The sequence below is a fragment of the Brachycentrus maculatus genome, unplaced genomic scaffold (assembly GCF_059751285.1).
Source record: "Brachycentrus maculatus isolate JH-2025_06_01 unplaced genomic scaffold, ASM5975128v1 h1tg001409l, whole genome shotgun sequence".
In the NCBI taxonomy this organism is placed as follows: Eukaryota; Metazoa; Arthropoda; class Insecta; order Trichoptera; family Brachycentridae; genus Brachycentrus; species Brachycentrus maculatus.
In genome coordinates, this window is record NW_028282058.1 from 13526 (window position 1) to 36759 (window position 23234).

A 23234-nucleotide genomic window follows, 5' to 3' on the forward strand; every position below is an offset into this window, starting at 1 on the left:
TTTACGGGGCTGACGACCGTCATAAACTGGTTTATTATATTCTTCTTCATCTTTGATGATATGTCAAAAAATGATATGAAAATAACTCCTGTAATTGGAGATAATCCAGATTTTGTGAACAAGTATAAAAAGTAAGAAGGCTGAAGTTGAAAGTTCAGGTACTTCTATATCTGAGCACGTGTATCTGAGGAAAGATGGACCAAGAAGGTGCTTGATCACCTTGCCTTCATGCAAGTAATGATCAAGATAACACTGCGTCAATTCGAAGCAATGCACCATTGGGTGCGGATAATGGTTATTAGTAAGTAAAAACATGAATGAATGTGCAGCGTGGATCTTAGATCGTCGGAAAAAATATTTTTTCAACTCCTAATTATATAAAATTTATTTTTACCCTTATCCGCGTGAATCTGGAAGACGCAAAGCATGTTTGCAAAACAAATTGGTGTGGCGTTTTTAAAATTTCTTCCTAGTTCTGCAAAGAAGCAGTGTGATGGTTAGTTAGTTGCTTCATAAAAAAGCGCAGATAATTAATTCAAGGTTAATTATGTACATTTGATTAAACTGAATTGAAAACCGTAAAACCAATATTTTTTTAAATGTCCTACAAAAACAGCATACACGTGTACATATTGACGCATTTTGTATTGAATATGAACTTGGATTACCACTTTTTTTAATGATAAGCGGATTAAATGTGTAAAACAGTTTTTTTTAATCATTCGGTTTGAACCATCGCGTTGTTGAATAAGAACGTCATTAAACGTAATGTAAGAAAACCGTATATAAACCATGGAAATTTCATGAAATATCATCAGTTACTTCTTCGTAGTCAAATCAAACATTCAACATGAAGTCCGCTATTATCTTGTTGGTGATTTCAAGCATTTTCGCTTTGGGAATGGTAAGTAATTTTTCATATTAACATTTGAATTTTAAAAAATATATAATAAAACTATTTTAAATGGAGTTACTTTTTAATGATTGTTTATTCTCGATTCTTAAAATATCGATGATTCTTTGGGTGTATTTCTTACCTCAACGTCATTATTTATTGATTCATTGTTTTACAACATTTTGAATGTGTCCAAATACTTGTTCACAAAATCTGGAATATCTCCAATTACAGGAGTTAATTTTGTATTATTTTTTGACATCTGATTTTTTATTTTTCATCTCACCAATAGATGTCTGTTGTGAAATTCTAGTGATTCAATAACAATGTTTTAAAATTGGTTCATATATATAGAACTTCCAGCAATTTGAGTAGTGTGGTTGTCGATAATAGGAAGAATCGGTGAATGTTACACGTGTGTAAAGCGATCACTTAAACAAGCCTATGACGGTCGTCAGCCCCGTAAATGCCCAGACTTCCATATTCTTCTTCATCTTTGATGAGATGTCAAAAAAGAATATGATTTATTGTTTGTTCGAATAAAAAGCCGAAACACTTGTTTTAGACCACTTTCGAGTTTATGAATGTATACACGACTAGTTTCGAACACTACAGATGTTCTCATCAACAGGTGAAAATTCATACTGGGTTTCTCAACATTGATCAAACCTTGTGTTCCTCGGTCTTCCCCTGCTCCCTTTTCCAACAACATTTGCCTAATAAATCTCTTTTACCGTTCTTCATACACTCATTTGATCAACACATCCAAACCATCTCAAAACGCCTTTCTTAATTTTATCGACAATGCTTATCTGAGCTTCACTTTTTAATTATTTCTCCATTTTAATATCAACTCCATTATGTACTGCCAGTACTGACATTATGTACTGACTTGTGTTTTATAAAAACATATAATTTTTTGTTCATATCTAGATGTATTATCTAGATGTATTATCTAGATGTATCAAAAAAAAATCATGAATGCTACGGAAAAATAGCATGATTCGAAGACATGGCTTAGGTGACGTTGTATATGATAGAAGGACCAACAACCCGAGTACGAAGACAGCTCACCCCAACGGCCTACAAAGACTATAAGTGTGAATGGAGCCAAAAATAATATAACAGACTGTTATTCGTTTTTGTTTTTAGGGCCAAACACTCGTACAATGGGCGAAGATTTTTGCAGCGCGTGGAGCCTGCGAGGCTAGCTCAGGAATCACTAATCCAGCACTCACCAATATCCGTGTGGGAATTTTAAACGTCACAGACACCCCGTCACAAGCGTACTCCTTCTGCGTCTACAAAGCTCTTAACCTCACCAATCCTTCCGGAACTGTGAACGCCACGGCTGTAATAGAAATGCTTCCCTCTCAATTCGATGACCAAACATTTTACGCCGATGTAGAGACCTGTAATTCCAAGTTCTGCGTCACCCCAGTGTGGAGACTGTGGAGCGTACTCAGGTGCCTGGCTGCTATAGAACCTGAATACACATTCGTGCTGTAATTCCCTATACTGCGAACATGTCATTCTCGTTCGAGCCAATATCACAAATTTCAGAATATTTGAATTTTCAAACCTTCTTTTTTCTTGATCATATGATTTTATTTGAACAGAAAAGAACTCCACCCATTTTGACCTATCTTACAATTCATGATTCTGTACTTAAAAATTGAGTGAGCACATCCAACTCTACGATCAATATAGCTATTTTTGTGATATTTTCTTGAACGAGAGCGATACATGATGCCTACCACGTCAATATAAATTGTAATATAATACCTTCTCCCTCAAAAAGTACAATACAAACGTTTATCCTAAAATCAAGGACTACCGCTGAAATATTTTTTTCAGTTTTTCATAAAAGTCCCGTTACCGGATATTTTGTATGTGCAAGTTATTTCGACGAATGAAATTTCTTTATATTGAGGTATTTGGCTGATTCCTTTCCTTTTTAATGTATAAGTTTAGTAAAGCAATTAATATTTATTTGATTAGCAAATAAATTTTCAACGAGCATCCACAAATTTTGTTTTATTACTCAAAAACCCTGTTATCATTTTACATTATATTGCTGATAAATAACTATGCACATGCGTATCAAAAACGTTAAAGTGCATCAAAGAAAGTTATAAAATGAAAGTTTTTTTATTCATTTATTAAATTTCATGACATTACACAATTTTTTTATATGTTAGAAGCTTTTTTAATGAATAAAAAACGTGCATTCAAATGCACTTTTTTAAGTTCTGAAAACTAACTAACTAAATAAATAACCATAACGCCGTTTCCCCGCAGGGTAGGGAGATATTAATAGAAAGCCACACCAATCTGTCTTTACAAATAATCTCCTTAAACGTACACGCTGGTTAGTTATATTCTTCTTCATATTGGATGAGATGTCAAAAAATGATATGAAAATAACTCCTGTAATTGGAGATAATCCAGATTTTGTGAACAAGTATTTGAACACACTCAAAATGTTGTAAATATCCCTTAGAGACCGAAAAACGAATGTTTGGATGAGAGAAAAGACCAGGGTAACGGATATGGCTTGAAAAATCGAAGAACAAAAGTGGAATTAGGCACGTCATGTAGCAAGTATGTCTGAGGGTAGATGAACGAAAAAGGTGCTTGACTGGAGGCTTAGAAGCGTGGGTAGACCTCAGACAAGATAGTCCGATGACTTATGAAAACGCGGGCATGCACTGCAAGAGAGTCGCGTCCAACAGGGAACTGTAGAAGTCCAAAATGAAGACCTTTGTTCAATACTACACTCAAAAAGAAGGCTGAAGTTGAAAGTTCAGGTACTTCTTTATCTAAGCACGTGTATCTGAAGATAGATGGACCAAGAAGGTGCTTGATTGGAGGCCTATAACAGGATGTTATTATTAACTTTAAACTATTATCATAGTATTACATAGATTCATGTTTGATCCTCTCCGCCTCCGTGGTATAGTGGTCAGCGTATTAGCTACCGTGCTGGTGGTCCCGGGTCCGATTCCCAGGGGGGTGAAAATAAATATTAGTGATTTTACACTAAAATATTTATTTACCCTGGACTGGTACTGGTTCCTAAAGCGCAAGAGTGATCACCTTGCCTTCATGCAAGTAATGATCAAGATAACACTGCGTCAATTCGATGCCGTGCCCTATGCACCATTGGGTGCGGATGATGGTTATTAGTAAGTAAAAACATGAATGAACGAATAGTGCAGCGTGGATCGTCGGAAAAATATTTTTTCAACCCCTAATTTTATAAAATTTATTTTTACCCTTATCCGCGTGAATCTGGAAGACGCAAAGGATGTTTGCAAAACAAATTGGTGTGGCGTTTTTAAAATTTCTTCCTAGTTCTGCAAAGAAGCAGTGTGATGGTTAGTTAGTTGCTTCATAAAAAAGCGTAGGTAATTAATTAATAGTAAATTATGTACATTTGATTAAACTGATTTGAAAACCGTAAAACCAATATTTTTAAAAATGTCCTACAAAAACAGCATACAGGCGTACATATTGACGCATTTTGTATTGAAAATGAACTTTGATTAACACTTTTTTAATGATAAGCTGATTAAATGTGCAAAACCGTTTTTTTAATTATTCGGTTTGAACCATCTCGTCGTTGAATAAGAACGTCATTAAACGTAATGTAAGAAAACCGTATATAAACCATGGAAATTTCATGAAATATCATCAGTTACTTCTTCGTAGTCAAATCAACCATTCAACATGAAGTCCGCTATTATCTTGTTGGTGATTTCAAGCGTTTTTGCTTTGGGGATGGTAAGTAATTTTTCATATTAAAATTTGAATTTAAAAAAACATATAGTAAAACTATTTTAAATGGAGTTAATTTTTAATGATTATTTATTCTCGATTCTTAAAATATCGATGATTCTTTGGATGTATTTTTTATCTCAACGTCATTATTTATCGATTCATTGTTTTACAACATTTTGAGTGTGTCCAAATACTTGTTCACAAAATCTGGAATATCTCCAATTACAGGAGTTAATTTTGTATTATTTTTTTGACATCTGATTTTTAATTTTTCATCTCACCAATAGATGTCTCAAGTGAAATTCTAGTGATTCAATAACAATGTTTCAAAATTGGTTCATATATATAGAACTTCCAGCAATTTGAGTAGTGTGGTTGTCGATAATAGGTAGAATCGGTGAATGTTACACGTGTGTAAAGCGATCACTCAAACCAGCCTATGACGGTCGTCAGCCTTGTAAATTCCCAGACATCTTTGATGAAATGTCGAAAAATAATATGATTTATAGTTTTTTCAAATAAAAAGCCGAAACACTTGTTTTAGACCACTTTCGAGTTTATTAATGTATACACGACTAGTTTCGGACACTACAAATGTTCTCATCATACTGAGTTGAAAATCAGTTTAACAGGTGAAAAGTCATACTGACTTTCTCAACATTGATAATGCCTTGTGTTGTTCGGTCTTCTTCTGCTCCTTTTCCTAACTACATTTGCTTGATAAATTTGTTTAACCGTTCTTCCTACACTCATTTGATCAACACGTCCAAACCATCTCAACACACCTTTCTTAATTTTATCGACAATGCTTATCTGAGCTTTACTTTTTCATTATTACTCCATTGGAAGATTAACTGCATTGGGTACTGCCAGTTTCGTTTTTTTTTAACTTTTCTCGAACCATAATTTCAGTAAATTACGTATTTAATCATTTTTATTTTAACAATATACTCGTGTATTATAAAAACATATAATTTTTTGGTCTTCCTTTAGATGTCTTCCTCGAAAGACGTCTAGAGAAATACCAAAAAAAATCATGAATGCTACGGAAAAATAGCATGACGCGAAGACATAGCCTAGGTGACGTTGTATATGATAGAAGGACCAACAACCTGAGGACGAAGAGCGCTCACCCCAACGGCCTACAAAGACAATAAGTTTGAATGGAATCAAAAATAATATAACAGACTGTTTTTCATTTTTGTTTTTAGGGCCAAACAATCTTACAATGGGCGAAGATTTTAACAGCGCGTGGAGCCTGCGAGGCTAGCTCAGGAATCACTGATCCAACACTCGCCAATATCCGTGCGGGAACTTTGAATGTCACAGACACTCCGTCACAATTGTACTCCTTCTGCGTCTACAAAGCTCTTAACCTCGTGAATACTGCCGGAACTGTGAACGCCACGGCTGTAGCAGAAATGCTTCCCTCTACCATCGATGAAGCCACATTTACCGCCGATGTAGAGACCTGTAATTCCAAGTTCTGCGTCACCCCAGTGTGGAGACTGTGGAGCGTTCTCAAGTGCCTGGCTGCTATAGAACCTGACTACACATTCGTGCTGTAATTCCCTATACTGCGAACATTCATCATTCTCGTTCGAGTCAATATCACAAATTTCAGGACATTTAAATTTTTAAACCTTCTTTTTTCTTGATCTTATGAATTTCTTTGAACAGAAAAGAGCTCTACCCATTTTGACCAATCTTACAATTCATGATTCTGTACTTAAAAATTGAGTGAGCACATCCAACTCTACGATCAATATAGCTATTTTTGTGATATTTTCTCGAACGAGAGCAATACTTGATGCCTACCACGTCGATATAACTTGTAATATAATACCTTCTCCCTCAAAAAGTACAATGCCAATGTTTATCCTAAAATCAAGGACTACCGCTGAAATATTTTTTTCAGTTTTTCATAAGTCCCGTTACCGGATATTTTGTATGTGCAAGTTATTTCGACGAATGAAATTTCTTTATATTGAGGTATTTGGCTGATTCCTTTCCTTTTTAATGTATTAGTTTAGTTTAGCAATTTATGTTTATTTGATTAGCAAATAAATTTTCAACGAGCATCCACAAATTTTGTTTTATTACTCAAAAACCCTGTTATCATTTTTCTATTTTTGACTATTTATTTAATAATATATATGCACACACATTATATTGCTGATAAATAACTATGCACATACGTATCAAAAACGTAAAAATGCATCACAGCAAGCTATGAAATGACAGTTTTTTATTCATTTATTAAATTTCATGACATTACACAATTTTTTTTTATATTTAAGAAGCTTTTTTTTAATGAATTAAAAAAACATGCATTCAAGTACACTTTTTCAAGTTCTGAAAACTAATAAATAACCATAACGCCGGTTCCCCGCAGGGTAGGGAGATATTAATAGAAAGCCACACCAATCTGTCTTTACAAATAATCTCCTTAAACATACACGCCGAATAATTCGACTTCTGATCGTGCCAAGTTTTCCTCGGTCTTCGTCTACTGATATTTCAACTACATTTGCCCGAAAATTTTGTTTTACCGTTCTTTCTTCGTTTAATAGTTTCATATGTCCATCTTAACACACCTTTATTATTGATTCGGCATTAACTTCGTGGAATGACATGATTATTTTATTAAAATTAAACACTTGAATAATCCACTTAAATGAGTTTTATTTTTATTTACGACTAGTTTCAAAAACGACAGATGTTTATATGTTCTGGTTCCTTAACCCCCCTCCTTTTATTAATTTACCTACACCTAAATATATTTTGTTCGACACCTAAATATATTTTGTTCGACAGTTATATACACCTAAATATATTTTGTTCGACAGTTTTAATTTGTGCCAGAAGATGAAAACATCTGTCGTTTTCGAAACTAGTCGTAATTAAAAATAAAACTCATTAAAGTGGTATATTCAAGTGATTAATTTTAATAAAACACCTTTATTATTATTAAAATGTTACTTTGTTTTAAAATCACTATAAAATAGGGATTTTTAAACAATGTTACATTTAAACTACAAATTGGAAAATCACAAAGTTAGTGCTTCAAATAAAAAATATATAAAATAATAATAAATTATATCCGCTCCCTAGGTGGAGCATATGGAGTCCACAAACTGTCCCCAGGCTTATATACACCTTTTTAAATTTTTATCAAGTTTATCAGCCTTACATTCTTTCATTATATCACCATTCAAAAATCTATCATAAATAGTTTTGCTGCACATTCATCTTAGAGGTCGCATTTCTGAAAAAGTTAAATGAATAGATCATGAAATTATATATTTTTTTGAAATCAAGTGTTTGAAAATAATGCTGAATGCATCGGAACACGTGTCACAGTAGATTTTAAGAAATAGTGGTATTTACCAAGTAAATGATTTATTTAAAATTTTTAAAAAATTGGATTGTTATTTCCTTGAATATTTTTGGTACACCTTGTATAATAAGACACCCTTATAGAAACGATACTGCTATGCAGACACGATTCTAGGTCAAGAGAGAGTGAGTTCAGGCCATACTAAACATATCCCTTAGAGACTAAAAAACCTATATAAGGATATGAGAAAATACCAAAGTAACATATCGCTCACTCCTTTCAAGAACGTCATTAATCAAAAAACGTCAATTTTCAGTTGTGCATATTTTAGGAATGCCCAAAAAATGTACTATATCCCAGAAAAAAAGGCATATTTTTAACTTAATATTTACCCGCTACAGGGCAGAAAGTGTTGTTTTTGCATTATGAAGAAAAGGTATTGTTTAATTATTTTTTTAAATAAACTAAATATTTTACAAATGGAGAAAAAACCTTCAGGTTTTACCTAAAAAGATCTGTTGCACAGTAAAAAGTTCAGTAAGTGACTTGATATTTATTTTTAATACATTGTATTATATTTTTAAACTTTAAAAACGTTCTCCTGAAAAAATAAGTTTTTTGATTTATGACGTTCTTGAAAGGAGTGAGCGATATGTGGCTCGATTTGCGGAACGTAATTAGAATTGGGCAGGTCATTTAGCACATATCGCACACACCTTTCAACAACGTCATATATCAAAAAACTTGATTTTTCAGGATATCGTTTTTAAAGTTTAAAAATATAATAAAATGGATTTAAAATAAATATCAAGCCACTTATTGAACTTTTTAATGTGCAACAGCTCTTTTTAGGTATAACCTGAATGTTTTTTTTCCATTTGAAAAATATTAAGTATATTTTAAAAAATAATTCAACAATACCTTTTCTTCAAAATGCAAAACAACACTTTCTGCCCCGTAGCGGGTAAATATTAACAACATTTTGAGTGTCTCCAAATACTTGTTCACAAAATCAATTACAAGAGTTATTTTCATATTATTTTTTGGCATCTCATCAAAGATGAAGAAGAAAATGGTAGTCTGGGTATTTGGTCGTCAGCCCCGTAAATGCCCAGACTTCCATATTCTTCTTCATCTTTGGTAAATATTAAGTTAAAAATATGCCGCTTTTGCTGGGATATAGTATATTTTCTGGGCATTCCGAAAACATGCACTACTAGAAATTGACAATTTTTGATATATGACGTTGTTGAAAATAGTGAGCGATATGTCTGAGGAGAGATGGATGAAAAAGGCGCTTGACTGGAGGCCTAAGCATGGGTAGGCCTCAGACAAGATGGTCCGATGACATTTTTGAAGTAGCGAGCCTGCAATGCAAGAGAGTCGCGTCTAACAGAGAACTGTGGAAGTTCAAGTTGGAAGCTTTTATTCAATACACAATAAGAAGGCTAAATTAAGAAAGTTAGTCCACCCCTTTTTTGCCACGTGGTGTATTTAAAATTGAAAAAAATATCCGACATAAAATGCCCCCGCGCACATATTTACGCATTGTGTATTGAAAATGAACTTTGTTTTTCACTTTTATGATGATAAGATGATAAGCCGAATAATAAATTAATAAATGTGAAAAATAAGCATTTTATGGTTCAATATATAACGTAGTTGAACGTCATTTAGAAAAACCGTATATAAACCTTGTAAATTTCAAGAAATATCATCAGTTACTTCTCCGAAGTCTAAACAACCATTCAACATGAAGTCCGCTATTGTCTTATTGGTGATTTTCAGTATTTTTGCTTTGGGAATGGTAAGAAATTGTTGATATTTACTTTAAAATGCAAAAATGAATTGAGTTTTATTAATATAAGTTGCTTCATATTATTTTTTGACATCTCATCAAAGTTAAAGAAGAATAAGGAAGTCTGGGCATTTACAAGGCTGACGACCGTCATAGGCTGGTTTTTGTGACCACTTTACACACGTGTAACATTTACCAATTCTACCCATTATTCACAACCACACTACCTAAATTCTTAAAAGTTATATATCTAAACCAATTTTGAAACATTGTTCTTAAATCACTAGAACTTCACTAGATACATTTTTTGGTGAGATGAAAAGAATCTTTTTTTTGAGCAGAAACTCTTTTATTGGTATGTGAGGTCCAAATCCTGGATTATAATCACACACATGAGAAACGCCAGAAAATATCATTTTCATTTTTATTATTTAAGCTTATAAATTACCAGATAATTTATTTACAACATTTTGAGCGTGTCCAAATACTTGTTCAAAAAATATGGATTATCTCTAATTACAGGAATTATATCCACATTATTTTTATATTTATGAATGTAAGTAACTCCAGTAATTGGAGATAATCTGGATTATCTGAAAAAGTATTTGGACACACTCAAAATGTTGTAATATAACTTGCCATTTTTTCCTCTAAAATGAAGTGACCTTTTAACCCCTAAGCTGCTCGATTTCGAGTGTCAAACTTTCCGTCCCGTGCTGGATTTTACATTACAATATTTTTGAGAAAAAAACATATTTTTGCATATTTTTTGTAGTGAAACTTTCGGAAGTCGCTAGGATATCTATTATAAATGTTCACAGTACACAATTCAGTTAACTTATTATGTTTTTATAGTGTATTTACACCAAAATATTAACATTATCGGACTCGCGGCAGAAAATTTGACGGTTGTATAGAAGACGCGGCTGTCGTATAGTTCATTCGTTGCGTGCGCGCAGTTTTTTTGCGTTATATTAAAAAAAAAAATGAAATTTAGAAAAATATTTTATAACAAAGTTTATATTAAAAAACGGAAATGATTTATATTTCGAAATTTTGTGAAAATTTTCAAAACAAGGATTGGAACAAAAATGCATTTTGCATGTGGGACATCAAAATTATATGATTTTATTCCCTTTCTCGCGTATTGGTAATGATCGCTTTCACCATTTTTGTTTTCAAAATCGTTGTTTCTTATAAAAACATGATATTTTAATATTTTAGTATAAATTTTAATAGGTAGAGACATATTTATGACGATAAAAGTTATAACATTAAAAAAAATGTTTCCAATATTCGAAGCATCGCACGAAAATAAACAAAAAAATTGTATAAAAATATCACAAAACACCGTGTTACACAATCGCTTGTAAGTTAATTATAATACCCTTCTCGTTCCACACAGTTAATAAATATAATAATTATGAAAAAAGTTAATGATAATTTAGATCGCCTAAACTGATTGAACAGACTATAGTTAGTAAATACCCAGACTTCCATATTCTAAGTTGAGATGTCAAAAATGTAAAACGCATTTATTTGTTGGTATGATATATATAAAACATTTTTTTATTTATTTTTAGGGCCAAACAATCACACAATGGGCAAAGATCCTATTAGCCCGTAACGCCTGTGAGGGTCCGTCAGGAATCGATGACGTCACACTCAAGAACATCCGTGCGGGAATTTTAAACGTCACAGACACCCCGTCACAAGTGTACTCCTTCTGCGTCTACAAAGCTCTTAATCTCATCAACCCTGACGGGACTGTGAACGCCTCGGCTGTAGGAGAAATGCTTCCCTCTACCATCGATAACGCCACATTTACCGCCGATGTACAGATCTGCAATTCCAAGTTCTGCGTCACCCCAGTGTGGAGACTGTGGAGCGTACTCAAGTGCCTGGCTGCTATAGAACCTGAATACACATTCGTGCTGTAATTCCCTATACTGCAAACAGATCATTTTCGTTCGAGCGAATATCACAAACAAAAGGACATTTCAACTTTCTGGCATTTTAAAGAAGCATACTGCAAACAGATCATTCTCGTTCGAGCGAATATCACAAACAAAAGGACATTTCAACTTTCTGACATTTTAAAGAAGCATACTGCAAACAGATCATTGTTGTTCGAACGAATATCACAAATATAAGGACATTTTAATTTTTTGACTTTTTAAAGAAGCATACTGCAAACAGATCATTCTCGTTCGAGCGAATATCACAAACAAAAGGACATTTCAACTTTCTGACTTTTTAATGAAGCATATCTGGCAAGAGTCTACGAGACAGAATAAGGAACACAAGGATAAGGGAAATATGCGAGATCGAAGATTTTAGGTGGGGAAGGCAACAAAAGAGACAATGGTATGCGCATGGGAGGAGAATGGAATCATCCAGACTCCTCCACATTGCACTGTTCGGCAGACCACCAAAGAGATGGATTGACAGCTGGGAATCGACATCGCAGGAGGCTAATACATCTTAAAAACAGGCCACAGGGCCTAAACTAAGCAGCAGAACAAAAAGACATTAAACCTTCTTGTATTTTAGTGATAAAATGCTTAGACAATCTTTCTGAAAGCTTTCCTCAAATTCCCAGGTCCGGTATAGAAACTCTTGGTTTCCATTCGAACCCATCCATGCAAAAGAATATTTATTTCATATTTCCTTATATCGATATTTAATCAATCAAGCTTAGTATTTCCGCGATTTAAGATGAAAATAATTACTAATGCTTTCAAAGTTCCTTTCACTGTCAGCGGGACATATAAGTTAAAAATTACTAGAGTGTAAAATCCAACGCCATATTCTAATGATAATACCCAGGGTGATAAATTAGCAATCCTACTATGCTCGACTGCCTACAGCGTCTCTAATTCAGAAAAGAACGACACCTTCTTGTTTCTCAATCATAGGAATGTCTATGAACTATAGTTTAGAAAAAACTCCACCCAATTCGACCAATATTAAAATTCACGATACTTTTCTTAACAACTCTATGATCAATATTGCCATTTTTACGATTATAAATATTTTCTTGGACGAGAGCGATACATAATACTTACCACGCCGATATAAAATGTAACATTATACCTTTTCTGTCAAAAAACACGTTACTAACGTTTATCCAAAAATCTAGGAATATTTTTTTGAAAAAAACAAAATAAAAACACGTTAACTGTAATATTTTTTTCAGTGTTTCATTTAAGTCACATTACCGGATATTTAGTATGTGCAAGTTATTTCGGCAAATAAAGTTTCTTTATACTGAGGTATTTGGCTGATTCCTTTCCTTTTTAATGTATTAGTTTAGTTTAGCAATTTATATTTATTTGATTAGCAAATAAATTTTCAACGAGCATCCACAACTTTTGTTTTATTACTCAAATACCCTGTTACCATTTTTTACTATTTTTTTAATAAAATAAAATCTTTGTATTGAGGTTTTGGCTAATACTTTTCTTTAGAATAGAATTGTGTAATTATTGGATTAGCGAATAAACATTCAACGAGTACCCAACACCGTTGTTTTATTAAACTACTCGTGTTTTGGAATTCTCCCATATTAAATGAACGTAATAAATAACAAATACAATGCTTCTTATAATGTTTAAAACGACAGTAATATAATAAAAATAGAGTACATAATCAAATACGTATGGGACCGATAAACTCAACTAATTTTGAAGTAAGGTCCTTACAATATTTGTATTGCCTATACCCAAATTACACAGCTGCCTGACATGTATAAAATGTCAACCCAATCAAGGGTTAATTTTCCATAAAATGAATGAATGAAAAAATACTTAATTGAAAGATATTTGTGTTCAGTGATCAGTTATATTTTCTCATTCTCACTTTAAACATGCTTCTAATCATAAGTTTTATACCTTTTATTTCTATTTCTATACCTTTTATTGCTTTATATTTTAAATTTTGTGTTTTTTTTGTTTGTTATTTTCTTATCTGATTATCAGCATTATTAACCTAATCCTATGTCCCAAAATGAATAATGGAAATTACTCATAGGGAATATTATATATAGCTCACTCCTTTCAAAAACGTCATATATAAAAAAAACTTGATTTTTGTGGAGATCGTTATTAACTAACTAACTAACCATCACGCCGCTTCCCCGCAGGGGTAGGCAGAGAGAATAGAGCGCCACACCACTCTGTCCTTGCAAACATTCTTCGCCTCTTCCACGTTCATGCATCTCCTCATACATACCCGCCGATTGTTACGACTCCTAACCTGACCACTTTCAAGTATTTGGCATACCTGATCGTGCCATGTTTTTCTCGGTCTTCCTCTGCTTCTTTTCCCGCTAACATTCGCCTCATAAATTTGTTTTACCGTTCTTTCCTCACTCATTCGTTCTACATGTCCAAACCATCTCAACACACCTTTCTTAATTTTATCGATAATGCTTATCTCAGCTTTGCATTCTTTCCTTATTTCACTATTCGCACATCTATCATACATCGTTTTGTTACACATTCTTCTGAGAGATCGCATTTCATCTCTCTCAGATCGTTATTAAAGTTTAAAAATATAATAAAATGTACTAAAAATAAATATCAAGCCACTTATTTGAACTTTTTACTGTGCAACAGATCTTTTTAGGTAAAACATGAATGTTTTACCTCCATTTGAAAAATATTTAATATATTTTTAAAAAATATATAAACAATACCTTTCTTCAAAATACAAAAACAACACTTTCTGCCCTGTAGCGGGTAAATATTAAGTTAAAAATATGCCGCTTTTGCTGGGATATAGTACATTTTCTGGGCATTACAAAAACACGCACAACTGAAAATTGGCGATTTTTGATATGTGACGTTGTTGAAAGGAGTGAGCGATATGTGACTAATGTTTGTAATATGCTATGACTTATGCGTAAATAAAGAAATTTAAAAAAAAAAACAAAATCCTCTGTATCCAGTGGACCAAATGACACCAAATGTTAGTCTACATGAATATATTTTCGCAAAGACCCGACAGATGGCGCTGTTATCTAGTTATTATTTTTAAAATGTGAATTTTTTGGATTTGCGATAATAATAATGTGTATATTTCACACCGTAAGTCAGATATAAACAACACAACAACAAAACAACATCCAGAAGTTTGTTTTTCGACGCGTTCGGTTCTGTTCAAAGTCGAAAAACAAAAATAATATGATATTCGATGGGTTTTATGAAATTCGATGCCAAAAATTAAACAACTAAAAAAACTTTCTACGAGGCATTAACTGTTTTTTCTGCCGTACTTTTTTCCTTTATATTTTTTCATAAAAAATATGATAAATAAAAATTAAAAATTGTGTAATTTTTAATTTATTTTATTCGACATGATATCATTTTTAAAAAATCTATCTTTTTTAATTGTATATATTATAATTAATGTTATATTTGTACAGATGGCATTAATATCAATATTTCTGTTAAACTTTTTTTCAACGAATGCTGGACCTTTGAGTTTTTTTAATTAATCGAGTTCATCCCTTAATCATATTCATCCAGCACTGTGATATAATCGAAATTTATGGCGTTGAGGCATTGGAGAATCCTGTACAGCCTTCCTATCTTGGTGATGGCCTTCCGTTCGTTGCAGAGAGCGATGTCCAGAGCAAACTGAGCGGAAGTAGCAGATCCGCTATAGTAAATATTCGCATTGGTGAAGTCGATAGTACCGTCTTTGTTCATGATCCCGTGAGTTTTGTACACGCAGAGAGCGTACATCTTCAAGACAAAGTTCTCACTCGAATAGTCATGGTCTCTGAGCTGCTGAGCTAGGTCTGGATTGACTTTAGTGTACGTCGCGCAGGCGTCTTGAATCATAAACGATCGAAATGACGCTGAACCCTGAAAATTGAACATACTAGCGTTATTTTTCAATTACAGGAGTTATTTTCATATTATTTTTTGACATCTCATCAAAGATGAAGAAGAAGTCTGGGCATTCACGGGGCTGAGGAACCGACATAGGCTGGTTTAAGTGATCACTTTACACACGCGTAACATTCACCAATTCTACCCATTATTGACAACCAAATTCTTGAAAGTTCTATATATTAGAACCAATTTAGAAACCTTGTTCTTGAATCACTAGAACTTCACTAGAGACATCTATTTTATTATTTTATTTTTCATCATACACGTATTTGCAAGGGTCACAAATGAAGACTATAATGAGCACATCGGGCAAGAGTCTACGAGATAAGGAGATTATATATTTTGTCCGCCTTCGAGGTGCAATGGTTAGCCTGTTCAGCTACCGTACTAGAGGTCCCAGGTTCAGCATTCAGGTTGTGGTAAGACGTGACTAAAAAATATTTATTTGTGGTAAGACATGAAAAAAGAATAATAAGTGATAATACATGATAAAATAATAAATTGTCAGACATAATAAAGAAGATTAAATTTGTGATATGATATGATGAAATATATTAATTTGTGGTAAGACATGATAAAAAAAAATATTTGTGATAAGACATAATAAAATATTAATTTGAGGTTAGACTATTGATTAGATATTAGATTATTGAAAAAAAGCTCACTAATATAAATATATTCACTGCAAAAAGTATCACAGTAACAATAAATAAATAAATTGAATATATAATTCAATTGTAACTTTCTTTTAAAATCACCATTTGAAGTGATTTAAAAACAAAGTTACATTTTAATTATAAAATGGAAAATCACAAAGTTAGTGCTACAAATATTTAAAAATAATAATAATAATAATTCAACATACTAGTTTTTGTATATGAGAATGTTGTTTTTTATCAGTGACATTTTATGAAATCTAATATATCGCTCACTCCTTTCAAGAACGTCATAAATCAAAAATCGTCTATAAAAAATGTACTATATCCCAGCAAAAGCCGCATACTTTTAGCTTAATATTTACCCGCTACAGGGCAGAAAGTGTTGTTTTTGCATTTTGAAGAAAGGTATTGTTTATATATTTTTATGTTTAATTATTTTTTTAAATATTCTTAATATTTTTCAAATGGAGAACCTTCAGGTTTTACCTAAAAAGATCTGTTGCACAGTAAAAAGTTCAATAAGTGGCTTGATATTTATTTTTAATACATTGTATTATATTTTGAAGCTTTAAAAGCGTTCTGCTGAAAAATCAAGTTTTTTGATTTTTGACGTTCTTGAAAGGAGTGAGCGATATGTAATATATTGTATAACGCATACAGTAAAAAGTTGAAGAAATCTTTTTTTTAAATAATAATTTTAATCAATTGCTTTGTTTACTAAATTTAATAAAATTGAGTGATAGGAAAAAACTTTTTATCTGATTAATTTATACTTAATTTTAAATAATATTTAAGATTGTCCCTTTTTATCACAAATGATAAATAATTACGCCCCAACCAGAAACACAAAATGCGTCATATATTATATTGTAATAACAGCTGGACAGTGTCTGGATATACTTCTAAATATCGAATACAAAAAGTAGGCAATGATTTCGTGGACCATTTCAATATCTGGAATTTGTCACTTCCTAACTATAAAGCTATGATAATTACAATATTTCAGGCTAATGCACAATTCCTTGTTTTTTATATGTTCGTCCTTCAGATATTTTTCGAACCAATAATATACTCAAAAAGATAAAACTTATTATATTCTCTTAAAGGATACAATCATAAAAGCTCGATGATTTGGGGACCACACGAGCTTAAGTACTCTCTTATGGTAGAGAAAGTCCAAAAGAAGTTTCTGGAGTATCTCTACATGAGAGAGTACCGCTATTATCCTTGGCTCTACCCGACCGAGTTTCTCCAGGGTATGCTTGGCTACAATAGTTTAGAGACTAGAAGGAATGTGTTTTGAAACATTGGTCTATATGTTCCCGATAGTTACCTAAGACAGCGTCGACATAGATTGTTTCACATTCCTATATACAGAACCAACCTGCCGATGGTTATGCCTGCAGGAAGAGCTACCGCTATGTTGAACAATATCACATTGGATATTGATCTGTTCCATGTGTCCGAAGGAGTTTTCCGAAGCGGGATTCTTCTACACCTTCTTCTTGCTTACTTTTAATATATGTGCCATGAATATTGTTTGTTATGTATTTATTAATTTTTTGTTGTTGAAATAAATTGAATTGAAAATAAAATTAAAAGTACTTCCTTACTACACTACAGCATTGTTGCATGGGGGGGGGCAGCTTATAACAACGCCTTGAACTCTATCAAAACGTATTATTTTTTTGACATCTCATCAAAGATGAAGAAGAATATGGAAGTCTGGGCATTTACGGGGCTGACGACCGTCGGATCGCATTTCGACTGCATTCAGTCTGTTTTCATCCTTCTTTTGCATACTCCATGCTTCGCTTCCATACATAAGGGTTGGAACCAGAACTCCATTGTGTACTGCCAGTTTAGCTTCCGCTGATAGATTTTTATTTGCTAAAACTGATTTTAGTGCACCATTCACTCTGTTCCCAGCATTCACTCTCCTTTCTATGTCTTTATCAATCTTTCCATCCCTAGAAAACATACTACCCAAATATATGAAATCATCTACCTGTTCCAAAATCTCCCCATTTACCAATATTTCACACTCAGATCTACATTCATCTCTTTCAAAAACCATGATTTTGGATAAACTTTGGATAAACTTCAATAAACTTTCTATAAATATAAAAAATATTCTTCTTCGAACCCTTATCCGCCTTTCTACTTTCTTCATCTCACCAATAGATGTCTCTAGTGAAGTTCTAGTGATTCAAGAACGATGTTTCAAAATTAATTCATATATGTAGAACATCCAAGAATTTATGTAGTGTGGTTGTCAATAATAAGTAATATTGGTGAATGTTTGTTTTTTGTGAACTTTACACTTGTTAAGTTAGTTAGTGTATGTTAAGTGATCACTCAAACCAGCCTATGACGCTCGTCAGCCCCGTATATGCCCAGACTTCCATATTCTTCTTCATCTTTGATGAGATGTCAAAAACTAATAGGAACACTTCTTATTATTTTTTGACATCTCATCGAAGATGAAGAAGAATATGGAAGTCTGGGCATTCACGGGGCTGACGACCGTCATAGGCTGGTTTGAGTGATCACTTTACACACGTGTAACATTCACCAATTCTACCCATTATTGACAACCACACTACTCAAATTCTTGGAAGTTCTATATATATGAACCAATTTAGAAACCTTGTTCTTGAATCACTAGAACTTCACTAGAGACATCTACATATTGGTGAGATGTAAAGAAGCTTTTTTACTAAGCAGAAACTCTTATATTAGTATGTGAGATCCGAATCCTGGATTATATTCACACACATGAGAAACGCCAGAAAATACCATTTTCATTTTTATTATTAAGCTTATAATTTGACCAGATAATTTATTTACAACATTTTCAGTGTGTCCAAATACTTGTTCACAAAATCTGGATTATCTCCAATTACAGGAGTTATTTTCATAAAAATAACTCCTGTAATTGGAGATAATCCAGATTTTGTGAACAAGTATTTGGACACACTCAAAATGTTGGAATACTTCTTATTGCAAATAATGTCGTTGCCTCTTGCATTTTTAACACGTTTCCAGGTGTTGGTCCAAAAGATGATTTTTTTAAGTATGCTTTTAATAAGGTTCACGTTTAACAGAATGTTAGCATGAACACATTATCTTAGTTTTGGAGTTTTAATAAAATAAATATTTAACGTATAAAATATATTTTCTCATGTAAAAAACAAGTTCATGTATTATAAACGTGTACGAGTATATACATTATACAAAAAACTTTTTAAGAAAATCAAATTCAGCATCTCAATCATCGTAATGATCCAGCACTGTGATATAACCAAAATCTATGACGTTGAGGCATTGGAGAATCCTGTACAGCCTGCCTATTTTGGTGATGGCCTTCCGTTCGTTGCAGACGGCCAAGTCTACAGCGAACTTAGCGCTGCCAAGAAGACTGTAATAATATTGACTGGCTACGGTGAAGTTGATGGTTCCATCGTTGTTCAACATGTCCAGGGTTTTGTACACGCACATGACGTACATCTTCAAGATGAAGCTCTCACTCGAGTAGTTATGATCTCTGAGTTGCTCCGCGAGGTCTGGATTGACTTTAGTGTACCTTGCGCAGGCGTCTTGAGTCAAAAACGCTTGGTATGTAGCAGAACCCTTAAAATCAAACACTTAGAGTCAATAATCATATCAAATAATACATAACAATAATCAAAAACAGTCGAAAACATTCTTATCGAAATCTTAAAAGATGTACGTATGAATGAGGTGTCGTGGATAAAACATCTTGTTCTTCTTTTTCTCTTAATGTAGACCTTCTGGCCTATTTTTAAGACGAATCGACATCGCAGGAGGCTAGATGTCGATTCCCAGCTGTCAATCCATTTTTTTAGCGGTCTGCCTTGGAGTTAGCCATGCAGTGCGATGTGGAGGAGTCTGTATGGTTCCATTCTCCTCACATGCGCATACCATTGTCCTCTTCGTTGCCTTCCCTACCTAGCAACATCTTCGATCTCGCATATTTCTCTTATCCTGGTGTTCCTTATTCTCTTTCTTGAAAAATGTGCTCCTTGGATTTTTTCGTGGATCTGTTGCTTCAAATCTCCGCCAAGAAGTATTGGAATGAAGCAAGGTAAGAAGTAATTGCGAGAAAAGAAATGGTTTTAAAACTGAAGGAAACTATATACTAAAGAGATTAAAAACTGTTCTACCTCGTATGCTGGACATGCGTATTTTTATTTTTTTTTAATTTAGACTAGAATTATTTGATTTTAGCAGAAAACAAAAAATCACAAATATGAAAATGAAGAATGTTAGCAAATATGTACTTTATCAGTTATACGTATAAGAGAAAAAGGGGCTTACATCTGTTTTTAAATAAATAATTTCAGCGAAATTTCAAAGCGAGTTTTTTTCAACAAAAAAAATTGTGAAATTCATCAGTAAAAATGCATGAAATCTCATGAAATACGAATAAAATAATGTATAAATATATATACACTCAACAATAAAAAATAAACTTTTTTTCAATATTGACATCTCAACATAGATGAGGAAGATTATCATAATATAGACAGGGCTTATGACCTGTAAGGGGCTGGTTAAGTATGACATCCAAATTCTTCTTCATCTTTGTTGAGATTTAAAAATGTCATAGTAAATCCCAAGTGGAGAAACCCAGATTCAAAATGTTGTGTTTCTTAATTTTTTTCTTCAAAATAAATAAAAATCTCACAATTAAAAAAATAAATAAAGTCAAATTCGATACCGAAGAGTTAATCTTCTTTTTGGATGAGATATAATGAGATAAGATTAAGATAAATTAAATTAATGAATATCTTACATGTCCCAAAGCAACCACGCTGGCAATCACTAAGCAAAGGAGAGTAGTCTTCATGGTGAGCTGTAGGAAGAACTTCGCAGAAGGAACTAATGATAATTCCACGAATTTCCATGGTTTATATATGATTTTTAAGCATAAAATTTGAGGAATTTTCATACAAAATGAGTTTTTTTTCATAATAACGCTTTAAATAGTTTTTCAAACTTAATACGCGTGTCTATAAAAAAATATAAAAACGGTTGTAAGATTAATTCCATAAATAAATACAGTATTATTTAAATATAAAATTTATGAAAATGAATGAGGAAACGCGCAAATGGATATTATATTTACGCACAATTGTTGTTTGATTTTTTGTACATAATAATAGTGTTTTTTATTCAACATAAATCACTAACACACCCCTACACTTAACCCTTTACATCACCATATCGCTCACTCCTTTCAAGAACGTCATAAATCAAAAATCGTCAATTTTCAGTTGTGCATGTTTTCGGAATGCCCTGAAAATATACCATATCCCAGCAAAAGCGACATATTTTTAACTTAATATTTACCCGCCATAGGGCAGAAAGTGTTGTTTTTGCATTTTGAAGAAAAGGTATTGTTTAATTATTTATTTTAAATATATTAGTTATTTTTCAAATGGAGAGAAAATCTTCAGGTTTAACCTCAAAAGATCTGTTGCACAGTAAAAAGTTCAATAAGTGGCTTGATATTTATTTTTAATACATTGTATTATATTTTTAAACTTTAAAAACGTTCTCCTGAAAAATCTGTTTTTTTTGTTTATGACGTTCTTGAAAGGAGTGAGCTATATGTCGAAGCAGAGCAAATTAACCAGCATTTTCCAAAAACATATTTTTTTAAAGTGATATAATGTGTTTTTATTATTTTTTAAAAAATCACTTCTATTTTCAACTATTTCTGTGAGCATAAGCGGCTCATTATTAGAAAAAGGTATCATAATACATAGGGTTCCAACCAAGAAACTCTGACTCAAGATTTTGCGACACTAACAAAACTACAACTCGACACGGTAATTATTATATTAATTATTGATTCGGCATTAACTTTGTGGAAAGACATGATTATTTTAATTAAATTAAACAATTGAATAATCCACTGAATTGAGTTTTATTTTGATATTGTTAATGTTGAATGTTTTAATTTGTACCAGAAGATGAAAATAATTGTCGTTTTCGAAAATAGTCGTAATATCAAAATAAAACTATATTCAGTGGATTATTCAAGTGTTTAATTTAATTAAAATACGGTAATTATTATTATTAATAATATAATATTTAATATGAATCCCTTACTGCACTCCAATGGTGCATAGGGCACTGCTTCATATAAACGCAGTGTTATCTCGATCGATTACACATGAAGGAAAGGTGATCAGCCCTCCACTTCAGGTACCAGTCCAGTGTAATATTTAATAAATATTAGAGTGAAAAAAACACTTATATTTATTAAACCCCCCTGGGAATCGAACCCGGGACCTCCAGAACGGTAGCCGAGCATGCTTACCATTACACTACGGAGGCGGACAAAATTTACTTTATTTATAATAATTACCTTTTATCTGAAGTTTTTTCAATAAGAGTAAAAAGAATTCACAACATTTTTGGGAGTGTCACTATTTTTTTACATTTCTGGGTTTCTCCATTCATGAGTTATTTTTACATAAATTGTGAATAGGATAATCTCGTCAAATTATAATTTCTTTAAATAACTCCTTAGTTGAGAAACCCATATTTATGAACATGGATTCGAACACACCAAAAATTATGATTAAAATAATCTGGTTAAATTATGTGCTGCACGAAAATCTAAAATCATGTTTTCAGGCGTCTCCTCGTGTGTGAAATAATCCAGTTAAGATCTTGCATACATCCAAATAAAATAGCCTAGATCTAGATAAATTTAAGCTTATTCAAACCAACTTTCATTGAACTCATATGTATAGTGTCATGAGATTAATGATATATCGCTCACTCTTTTCAAGAACGTCATAAATCAAACAACATGATT

At 32.5% G+C, this 23234-nt stretch overlaps 3 protein-coding genes across 3 annotated transcripts; all 3 read left to right on the plus strand.

Moving 5' to 3' along the window:
* The first annotated feature begins 837 nt into the window (after positions 1-837).
* Positions 838-2481, plus strand: LOC148299026 (uncharacterized). Its single transcript, XM_088276441.1, has 2 exons — positions 838-904; positions 2048-2481. Exons 1-2 carry the CDS (start codon positions 851-853, stop codon positions 2402-2404), a joined length of 411 nt encoding a protein of 136 aa, XP_088132567.1. The 5' UTR covers positions 838-850; the 3' UTR covers positions 2405-2481.
* A 2109-nt stretch (positions 2482-4590) lies between these two features.
* LOC148299027 (uncharacterized) lies at positions 4591-6767 on the plus strand. Its single transcript, XM_088276438.1, has 2 exons — positions 4591-4681; positions 5890-6767. Exons 1-2 carry the CDS (start codon positions 4628-4630, stop codon positions 6244-6246), a joined length of 411 nt encoding a protein of 136 aa, XP_088132564.1. The 5' UTR covers positions 4591-4627; the 3' UTR covers positions 6247-6767.
* A 2954-nt stretch (positions 6768-9721) lies between these two features.
* Positions 9722-13187, plus strand: LOC148299028 (uncharacterized). Its single transcript, XM_088276440.1, has 2 exons — positions 9722-9825; positions 11400-13187. The coding sequence occupies exons 1-2, from the start codon at positions 9772-9774 to the stop codon at positions 11754-11756; spliced, it is 411 nt and encodes a 136-aa protein (XP_088132566.1). The 5' UTR covers positions 9722-9771; the 3' UTR covers positions 11757-13187.
* Positions 13188-23234: the final 10047 nt, after the last annotated feature.

Bases quoted from the DNA above. Each gene is read 5' to 3' on its own strand.
- LOC148299027 (XM_088276438.1), top strand. From the start codon at position 4,628: ATGAAGTCCGCTATTATCTTGTTGGTGATTTCAAGCGTTTTTGCTTTG. The intron at 4,682-5,889 runs GTAAGTAATTTT...TTTTGTTTTTAG, and splicing joins GCGTTTTTGCTTTGGGGATG to GGCCAAACAATCTTACAATG.
- LOC148299028 (XM_088276440.1), top strand. From the start codon at position 9,772: ATGAAGTCCGCTATTGTCTTATTGGTGATTTTCAGTATTTTTGCTTTG. The intron at 9,826-11,399 runs GTAAGAAATTGT...ATTTATTTTTAG, and splicing joins GTATTTTTGCTTTGGGAATG to GGCCAAACAATCACACAATG.
- LOC148299026 (XM_088276441.1), top strand. From the start codon at position 851: ATGAAGTCCGCTATTATCTTGTTGGTGATTTCAAGCATTTTCGCTTTG. The intron at 905-2,047 runs GTAAGTAATTTT...TTTTGTTTTTAG, and splicing joins GCATTTTCGCTTTGGGAATG to GGCCAAACACTCGTACAATG.